The sequence below is a fragment of the Physeter macrocephalus genome, chromosome 3 (genome assembly GCF_002837175.3).
Source record: "Physeter macrocephalus isolate SW-GA chromosome 3, ASM283717v5, whole genome shotgun sequence".
Classification (NCBI taxonomy): Eukaryota; Metazoa; Chordata; class Mammalia; order Artiodactyla; family Physeteridae; genus Physeter; species Physeter macrocephalus.
Window position 1 is genome coordinate 21,453,000 of NC_041216.1, and position 10,416 is coordinate 21,463,415.

Below are 10,416 nucleotides of genomic sequence, written 5' to 3' on the forward strand. Positions count from 1 at the left end.
GTGAGCCGTGGCCGCTGAGCCTGCGCGTCCGGAACCTGTGCTCAGCAACGGGATAGGCCACGACAGTGAGAGGCCCGCGTACCAAAAAAAAAAAAAAAAAAAAAAAAAAAATGCGGAATTATAATTGGGATCATTGTTAAATCCAGCTATCCACTCCTACCTCTGCTAACTTCTCCTTTGGACGTTATGGTGTATTCCATTCATTCTAAATATGATATTGAATAATTAGAGGACTGTATTTTTCTAACAAAATTGTTTTCTGAAAACCTTTTATAGGGAAAGCAGAGAGTATGAAAGCCTATCTAAAGAGCGCAGAAGGCTTTTTTGTCCTGAATAAAAGCACTACAATTGGAAGGCATGAAGATTCAGACCTTGTTTTAGAGGTAAGACCTCTTCCTACCCAGTCCAGGACCCTCCCTACCCGTCACGCCACCAAAAGTCCTTACTGTTCTGTGGACTCCAATCTCTTCTGAAGCACAGCCTCTGGCTAACAGCCCCAGCCTTCCTCGGTGTGCCACCAATAACCAATCCCCGCACGTGCTGGGTCTCCCTGGCACATGTGGTGAGAAAGAACACACTGCCAAGTGCGATGGGCCCTCTGTCCTTTGCCGCGTCTGCAGTGTCCCGCCCTGATGGCGCGGTTGGGAAGCTGGGCGCAGAGCTGATGCTTGGCCTTCACCTGCTCCGCGTCTGGCAGCCACGGCCACCTGAAGTGCCCAGCTTGAGCAATGGCCTCTCGCCCTTCCCAGAGCTTCTGGAGACTGTGGGCCCCTCGGAGCCCTCCCCCGCCCCCGCACCTCCAAGTAGTAAATCAGGGTAAGCCCCGGGCGTGGCCTCAGCGCTCTCTCATTTCATTTCATTCTCTGGATTAGCTGTGGCTTGGTCCACGGTCCCAGCTCATTGACAGCCAAGGAAGTTGGAAGAAATTGTAAGTAAGGAATTATAAAAACAGTGGCTTTGAGCCTTTTAAAATTTTGAAAGGGATTAAAATATTGAAGCAGAAAGAGAAATGCAATGGAATCCCTTTATGACTTTGAAAGGCAGACCCCTCTCAGACTTCACTCAACAGATTTTTTAAAACTTTTTATTTTGAAATAATTATAGATGCACAAATAATAGAGAGAATGGCACGAAGCATGTGTGGAGTTCTGTGCCATTTTATCACGTGTGGATTTGTGTGTGGCCATCAGTAGACGTATTCCATCATCAGAGATGTCCCTTGTGATAACTCCTTTCATAGTCACCATTCCTCCTCCCACCACCGAACCCACGCCCCGAAAACCACTAATCTGTTCTCCGTCTCTATAATTTTCATAATTTATGTATGACCTTTGCGATTGATTTTTATTTTCACTCAGTGTAATGCCCTTGACATCCATTTAGGTTATTAGCTTGTTCTTTTATTGCTGAGTAATAGTCCACGGTATGGATGTATCACCTACGTTTAACCATTCACTTTTTGAAGGACATTTTGATTCCATTTGGGGCTATTACAAATAAATCTACTATAAACATTTGTGTACAGGTTTTTGTGTGAACATAAGTTTTTATTTCTCTGCGATAAATGCTCAGGAGTATGATTGCATGGATTAACATATATGTTAATATATATTCCGTTTGTAAAGAAACTGCCAGGCTTATCTAGCGTGGCTGTACCATTTTTCATTTCCACCAGCAATGTATGAGACACATCCTCACCAGCAATTAGCATAAACACTCTTTTTCATTTTAGCTGTTTTAGTAAGTGTGTAGTGGTATCTCATCATAGTCTTAACTTGCATTTCCCAAATCAATAGTGATGTTAAATGTCTTTTCATGTACTTATTTGCTTTCTGCATATCCTCTTCGGTGAAGTGTCTCTTCATGTCTTTTAAGCATTTCTAGTCGAATTGTTTGCTTTTTTACCATTGAGTTTTGAGAATTATTTATGTATTTTAGGTATGAGTCCCTTGTCAGATAGATGGTTTGCAAATATTTTCTCCCGTCCATAGCTTGTCTTTTCATTCTCTTAGCAGAATATTTCACAGAGCAAAAGTTTTAACTTTTGATGAAGTCCAGGTAGTTATTTGTTTCTTTTATAGATCATGCTTTTAGTGTCATGTCTAAGAACATGCCACCAGGTCCCTGACCCTGAGGATTTTCTCTTATGTCTTCTTCTAAGTGTTTTATAGTTTTATGTTTAAATCTATGAACCATTTTGGGTTCACTGTTGTTGATGATGTGAGATGTAGGTCAAAGTTCACTTTTATTGCATGTGGATACTTAGTTGTTCCAGAACCATTTGTTGAAAAGACTATCCTTTCTCCATTGAATTGCTTTTGCAAGTTTGTCAAAAATAATCTGGACATACTTTCTATGGGGGCTATTTCTTAGTTCCCTGTTATGTTTCATGGATCTATGCGTCAGTCCCTCTACCATTATGACACAGCCTTGATTACTGTCACTATATAAGTCTTAAATCAGGTGGAGTGATTCCTGCCACTTTTCTCTTCTTTAAAAAATTTTTTTAACCTATTCTAGTTCCTTTGCCTTTCCGTTTACATTTTAGCGTAAGCCTGTCTCTATATACAAAATATCATGCTGTAATTTTGATTGGAATTGTGTTTAATCCTATATATCAATGTGAGAATAATGGATACACTCCTACATTGTTTTCCAATTCATGAACATGGTATATTTCTCCATTTATTCAGTGTCTCTCATGAGTGTTTTGTAGTTTTCAGCGTACGAGTCCTGTACATGTTTTGTTAGATTTACACTTAAGTATTTCTCTCTTTTTTTTTTTGAGTGATTGTACATAGTATTATATTTTTAATTTTGGTGCCCACATGTTCATTGACAGTATATAGAAATACAATTGATTTTTGTATGCTTCTTGGTATCTTGCAACCTTAACTGCACTTTCTTATATAAGGGCTTTTGTAGATTTCTTGGGATTTTATACATAAACAATCATGTCATCTGCAAATAAGAACAATTTTATTTCTCCTTTCAGAAAAGGAGATCTGAATGCCTTTAATCTTCTTTTCCTTGCTTTATTTCCCTGGTTAAGACTTCCAGGGCTCTGTTGAACAAGAGCAGTGTATAAATCCTTATATTTGCTTGTTCCTGACCTTAGGGGAAAGCAGTCAGTCTTTCACCGTTAAGTACAAGGTTAGCTGTAGGGTTTTTATACATGTTCTTACGAAGTGAGAAATTTCCCCCTTTATTCCTAGTTTTCTGAGATTGTTTATTGTAAACTCAGCAGATTTAAAGATAACTCCATGAACCTCCCCTTGAGGTTCTTCTCCATGATGTGGTCTCCCTTCAAGGACACAGAAAATCTGTGCAGTGTGCAAAGTGGGAGGAAAAAGAAGAGGAACTGTAGTTTCTTCTTTATCCTAACAAGGCATAGATTTGGGGTAGTTTTATTTCCTGTCTGGCTAAAGTAGAGACAGAGATCTCTGTTTTGAACCTGACTATGATATTAGAAAACTGTAGTAATTTTTTAAATCACAGGCTTTGGAGATAGACAGACCTGGGTTTGAATCTCATTAGGCTACTTTGTGGCTGAGTGACTTCAGCCAAATTACTTAATCACTCTGAGCTCATTTTCCCTGTCTGTAAACCTCTTACCTCACAGGGTTATTCTGAGGATTAAGTGAGAAATGCACATAAAGAGCCTGGCATGTGGTGCTCAGTAAATGACACAATGATCATTATTATGGTCTCATAAAACAGAGACTGAGAAGAATCCTCAGAGGTGCACAGGGTTGAGATGAGGATCCACTGACATTAATAAGCCATTTGGAAAAGGGAACCAATGAAGACAGTTATTAACTAGACAGAAATTGAGTTGCATTCATTGTATAAAAATAATTGACTGCTTACTGCTCCTCGGCCTTAGCTTAAGAAGTACATCACTGCCGCCAGCTACAGTCACGTTGATTTATGAAGAAATCAGTTGCATTTCCAGAAGCACGAGCTCATTTGGGCTCCCTGGAGGACAGCTGATACATGAATTGCCAAGTGTTTTGGGGATAGACTTTTGATGGCCGCTTCTGTCTTCTCTTAGACAAATCATCTTCCCAAAGCTTAAATGGGTTTGGGAGAGGAGATTTGCTCTGAAGAGGGGTGTGGGGACACGGGTCCATTTTGAAGAATTTTGAAGAATTGAAACCTACAGACATGTCAACATTTTCCAGTTTTATAAAACAAGACACGGTAAAAATTGCCCCTCTGCTGACTTCATTGGGCCTTTCTGATCAGAAGAATCACCCCTGATCAGCTATGAGCCATCCCGAGTTTATGTTATTGAGGCCACTAGAAGTCATTCCACTAAATAAAATTCAGGGATTTATATTAATAAAAAGTCATCCTTGCAATTACCCAGAGGTTACATCTAGCAAATAAAAAAGATTGTTTGTTTTATTTACCTGGATCAATCCTAAAGAATAGGCAGTCATGCTTCTAAAGATTTCTACTCATCAGCAAGGCTGACGTGTTGTTTTGACTGTTGGTATTGTAGTGTTTTGACATCATTTACTCTTTCCGATAATGGAAGGTAGTTACATGCTTCTTGTTTTTAAAAATTGAGAGAAAGGAAAATATAAGGAAGAAAATAAAAGTCACTTGTAATCATTTGGCTCAGGGAAAAATCAACATTGATATTTGCAGGGTTTTACCGTCCAGACTTTTTTTCTATATCCTGTTAAGGAGTTTGGTTCCCTAAAGGCAATAGGAAGCCTGTTTATAGCCAGGCTAGTGAGAACTGTTTATAGTCAACAGTGATAACTGTTGTTATCACTCATTCATTGCACAGTATTTACCCAGAACCTCAGCACCGAGCCAAGTCTAGGGGTACAGCGATGGCAGAACTGGACATGGTCCCTGCAATCAGGAAGCTGCCAGGAGAGAGAGAAATAAGTCAAATGATCCCACGAAGGTGTGACTAATTCCATTCCAACATTGGGGCTGTAAAGGAAAGGAATATGGAAGACAAGGAGGACTTAACTAGACAAAAGGAGAAGGGAATGGCATGTGCAAAGGCCCTGGGGTGGAAGAGTATATTGTGAGCCCAAGGGACTGAGAGAAAACCAGGGCGTCCAGAAGTCAGAGTGGAAAGGAGGAGGGCTAAGTGACAAGTAGGCCTCCTTCATGTCACCATAGGGGTTTTGATCTTTATCTGAAAAGCAATGGGAAGAAGGCTTGAAGGATTGTAAACAAGGGGGAGACCTGCCAATGAACATCCCGGCTGCTGTGTGCAGACAAGCCATCAGGAGCTCTATTCACAATCTCCCCTCTCCCATTTTACACAGCTCAAAAGCCTCAGCCTTGCTCATTTCACAGCTAAACCTTGCGAGTTATAATTTATACGATTTGATGTGCCTTGTAAACTGTAATTTTTAGAGTTGGATATGGCTGTTATTTAAACTCTGCTGAGAAAGGGGCTCAATTCCTCCAGAATGAAGAAACACCAAGCCAGTAGTTGTTGGATTTTCCATATGTTTAAGAGTAGTTGTTAAACATGAACTCCTAGACATTCTGACCCAGTGGGTTTGGGGTAAGGCCCAGGAATCTTCACATTTATATGCTCCCCAGGTTCAGGTGGGGGGAATGGAGTCCCCTGGAGTTGGTTCCAGGACCACACTTTGAGAACCCCACCATCAGTGCTCCCTTCCTCTCCCTTCTTGATCAGCAGAGCTCCTGCTTGTGTGTGTGTGTGTGTGTGTGTGTGTGTGTGTGTGTGTGTCCACACTTTGAGAACCCCACCATCAGTGCTCCCTTCCTCTCCCTTCTTGATCAGCAGAGCTCCTGCTTGTGTGTGTGTGTGTGTGTGTGTGTGTGTGTGTGTGTATTATTTCAATAAACTTTGTTTTGAGGAAAAGAGAAGCGAAGGTTAAACAATGAAGGGCTGACTGACCCTACCCCCTCCCCAGGGACTCCCCCAGTCCCACCCTGGGGAGGTTCCAGGATCCCTAGAAGACTGAGCTCTAGGACAGCCCAAGTCAGCGCAGGGCTGCAGCTGGGAGGGTGGAGATGGAGGAGAAAAAGAAAGAACAGACATGACAGGGGGATGAAATGCTGGTGTCCGCACCTCCACCCTCGGTGGTCAGTGTCCTGCCAGCCGGCTCCTTTCTCACGGGTGGAGCCATCTCTCCAGCCTGTGTCAGCCCTTCTCATGTGGGATCTGAGGGTCGCGAAGCCAGACGGATCTCACACACACACACCAGATCCCATACAGCCAGATGACTCTCGTCCCTTTTCCTGGTTCCTGCCAGTTCTGGGCTGCCTCTCAGAAAAGAATCAAGAGCCTACATCATAATCGTGTTTATTATTATTAAACAAGGCTGCTGGGATTGTCCTATTATTTGCATCATTTCACAGATGTGCAGGTATGTCTGCTCTGTCAAAGGACACATACAGCTGTAACTCTGATGGGCATGGCCAAATTGCCCACCAGAGGTTTCCGGATGTGGTGTCCTGCCAGCAGTGGACGGCCGTCTCCCACTCCCTCTCCAGCCTAGGGTGTAGTCCACCCACTGGATCTTCACTGATCTACGGGGTGAAGTGTGGTACCTGTGTCATTTTAGTTCACATTTCTCTTATTCTAAGCAAGCACCTACATTTTGAGACATAAGGTGACAGGTGGACTCTCTGTGGGGAAATCCGCGGAATGAAACAGGCCTGGGAGGGGGCCCTTGCTGGCTCCCCATCTGCAACCCGCTTGTCCTCCCGCCTGGGTCGTGCTCCCGTCCCACCCCCTCCCTCACCCCCACCTCACCCCTGGCTCCTCCCCAAGTGCTCCTCGCTCTGGGGGTTCACCTGTTTGGTCTCGCCAGTCCTCAGGGAATTTTTTGTCCCCTGTTTGGGAACTGGCGGCTGATTTCATTGGTCAGTTCCCACCACAGCAATTGAGGGGCCTAGCTTCTCACCGGCAGATGGAGGGCTTCCAAGAGGAAAAAGTTCAGAGGAAAGGGCTAGATCGTGATCTCATTTTTCTCATTTTTTTATTGTGGTAAGATATGCATAACATAAAATTTACCATCTTAGCCACTTTTATCAAGTGTGCAGTTCAGTGGCATTAAATATATTCACACTGTTGTGCAGCCATCACCCCCATCCATCTCCAGAACTCTGTGAATCTTGCAGAACTGAAACTGCACCCATGAAACAACAACTCCCCACCCCCCATCCCAGCCCCCCGCAACCACCATTCTGCTTTCTGTCTCTGTGACCTTGACTGCTCTGGGTATCTCATATAAGTAGAATCGTAACAGTATTTGTCTTTTCGTGATTGGCTTCTTTCACTGAGTATAATGTCCTTAAGGTTCATCCGTGCTGTAGCATGTGTCCAAATTTCCTTCCTTTTTAAGGCTGAATAATATTCCATTGTGTGGATTCACCACATTTTGTTTATTCATTCATCTACCAATGGACAGTTGGGTTGTTTCCACCTTTTGGCTGTTGCAAACAACACTATGAACATGGGTGTATAAATATCTCTTCAAGCCCCTGCTTTCAGTTCTTTGGGATATATACCCAAAAGTAGACTTGCTGGATCACATGATAATTTTATTTTTAATTGTTGAGGAACCTCCATGCTGTTTTCCATAGTGGCTGCACCAATTTACATTCTCACGACAGTGCACAAGGGTTCCACTTTCCCTGCGTCCTCACCAACACTTGTTATTTCCCTTTTTTTTTTTTTGTATAGTAGCCATTCTGATGGATGTGAGATGAAAGAAAGATCATACTCTTTTGAATAGCATACGTAATACAAACAGCTACAGCATCCATTTATGGACTACTTACTGTATCTCCCATGGCTTTATACATCATCTATGTATGTTCCGTATATATATTTATAGAATTATATCCTCAAAACAAATCCTGTGCAGGTGAGAACTACTAGTATCATTATTATCCTCATTGGATGACATGGAAATGGGACTCAGAAAGGTTAAGCAACTGGCCCAAATCACACAGCTAGTCAGGGGAGGTGGGGCTAAGTTTCAGACTGAGCTGACTCAAGCTTCTAAAAAAAGAAGCTTCACTTTTTGAGTGTAAATTTAGCTTTGGGAACATCTAATATCTAAATTGGAAATTCTCAGTGAGTTAACTGAGATAACAAGATAATTGACTAAGCTAGGGAAATTCCACCCTGTGGAATCCAGAATGGGGGTTGTCAGTGAAATGTGAGATGAATGTTCTCGTGATCCTCATTCATGCAACAGACTGAGGTGGCGCCATCTGCGGCAGGGCGGGATTTGCGTAAAGAGGAAATGTTGACCTGGTGCTTTCCCGGGAAGAGGAGCATTGGGGCTGTTAAGTGGGGGCCCAGCAAGAACCACCACTCATCTCTCCAATCCAGCCAGCGTAAGTTCTCTGCTTATAAGGACTGGTGGGATTCGATTAGTCCCACCTGGATAACCCAGGATAGTCTCCCTCTTTTTAAAAAATTTTTATTATTATTATTATTATTATTTTTTGGCTGTGTTTGGTCTTCGTTGCTGAGCACGGGCTTTTCTCTAGTTGCGGCGAGCGGGGGCTACTCTTTGTTGCGGTGCACAGGCTTCTCATTGCAGTGGCTTCTCTTGTTGTGGAGCACGGGCTGTAGGCACACAGACTCAGTAGTTGTGGCACGTGGGCTCAGTAGTTGTGGCTCGTGGGCTCTGGAGCGCAGGCTCGGTAGTTGTGGTACACGGGCTTCGTTGCTCCGCGGCATGTGGGATCTCTAGTTGCGGCGAGCGAGGGCTACTCTTTGTTGCGGTGCACAGGCTTCTCATTGCAGTGGCTTCTCTTGTTGTGGAGCACGGGCTGTAGGCACACAGACTCAGTAGTTGTGGCACGTGGGCTCAGTAGTTGTGGCTCGTGGGCTCTGGAGCGCAGGCTCGGTAGTTGTGGTACACGGGCTTCGTTGCTCCGCGGCATGTGGGATCTTCCCGGACCAGGGCTCGAACCCGTGTCCCCTGCATTGGCAGGCGGATTCTTAACCACTGTGCCACCAGGGAAGTCCCTAGTCTCCCTCTTTTAGGAGCACTGATTAGTAACCTTGGCATCTGCACAGTCCCTTCTGCCACGTAATGGAGCATATTCCCAGGTTCTGGGGATCAGGGCATGGGCATCTTTGGGAGACCATTCTGCCCACCACATTAATACTACCACCTGACTGGACCATTGCTTTGGGACTGGTTTGAGAGCTTTCTGGAAGAATCAGTAGGATCAATGCCACAGGCCATGGAGAAAGATGGCTGGATGAGCTGGAAGGTGATAATACCATTACCAAGAGGGGAGGAAGCAGGATTGGTTGAGTGAGCACCTCAACATCCAGGAAGCAGCCAGGCAGTCTGGGGCCTGGAGATGAACCAGAGGTTGGAAATACACATCTGCGAATCGAGGGGGTGGTACAGTGGCCCCAGCCCAAGGACAGAGTGAGGAGGAAATGGACATCTGAGGGGAGAGGAGCCCGGCGTGGAGACCTGGAAGCAGTCAGAGAGGTGAGGGAGCCAGAGAGCTGCTGCCAGGCTGGGGGGATTAATAACAGAGACCGCTTGCTCCGTGCCAGGCACTGTTCTTGGCACTTTCGAGTGTGTTAACTCATTTCATCCTTAGGAGGCTAGTGTTGTTTGCCCCACTTTACAGATGAGGGCGTTGAAGTGCAGGTAGGCTGAGAGTCCCACCTGAGGTCACAGAGGGAGGCTGGGGCACTGGGAACCACGCCGGGCAGAGTCTGATTTCAGGACCAGCCTCTCCTGAGGACTTGCGGGTCCACAGGGCTCTCCCGGGGAGACCGGGGAGGAAGGATCCAGCTGACGGGGAAGCAGAGAAGCTTCCTCTTTCCTTCCACTCCCAGGCTCGTCGTCTCACCAGCGCCTGGCCGCTTCCTCATATCCTTACTCTTTTGAAAACCCCATTTTTTTAAACTATTTCTGCACTACATCCCTTTCCTGAGGCAGTGGGGGACTGGGGCTGGGGGATGGGATAGCCAAGAGCCAAAAGGTTAAAAGAAATAGATAAAACACACACACACACACACACACACACACACACACACACACACACGAGTTAATTTCAAAACTGTTATCCCACTCCTTTGAACATTTCACCAAGCAGTACCTTTTGTCAATCCTACGAAGCCCAGCTTATCAAACTCATTTTTGCTGCTCAGGGAGCAACCGAAGAAAAGCAAAGAACTATGCCCCAGGCTGCACGGCTGGAAGGTAGCAGAGGTGGGACTTGAACTCAAGGCTTTCTAACTCCAGAGCCCGTCCTCTTGCTCATAATAGAGAACATTTCACATTTGCCATATGTTCTCTTCCAAGTGCTTTTGTATGTATTATATCATTTATACATCACCAGTAACTTATAAGACTGTCCTTTTGGGGCTTCCCTGGTGGCGCAGTGGTTGAGAGTCCGCCTGCCGATGCAGCGGAC

General features: G+C 44.7%; 1 protein-coding gene across 1 annotated transcript in view; it reads left to right on the top strand.

Annotated features, from left to right (window-relative positions):
* The first annotated feature begins 282 nt into the window (after positions 1-282).
* Positions 283-10,416, top strand: part of LOC114485979 (forkhead-associated domain-containing protein 1-like) — a 72,773-nt gene continuing 62,639 nt past the window's right edge. Inside the window, exon 1 of the mRNA XM_028488057.1 lies at positions 283-383. Coding sequence (XP_028343858.1) covers positions 291-383 — 93 coding nt within the window. The 5' untranslated portion in view covers positions 283-290. The remainder of the gene's footprint in view (positions 384-10,416) is intronic.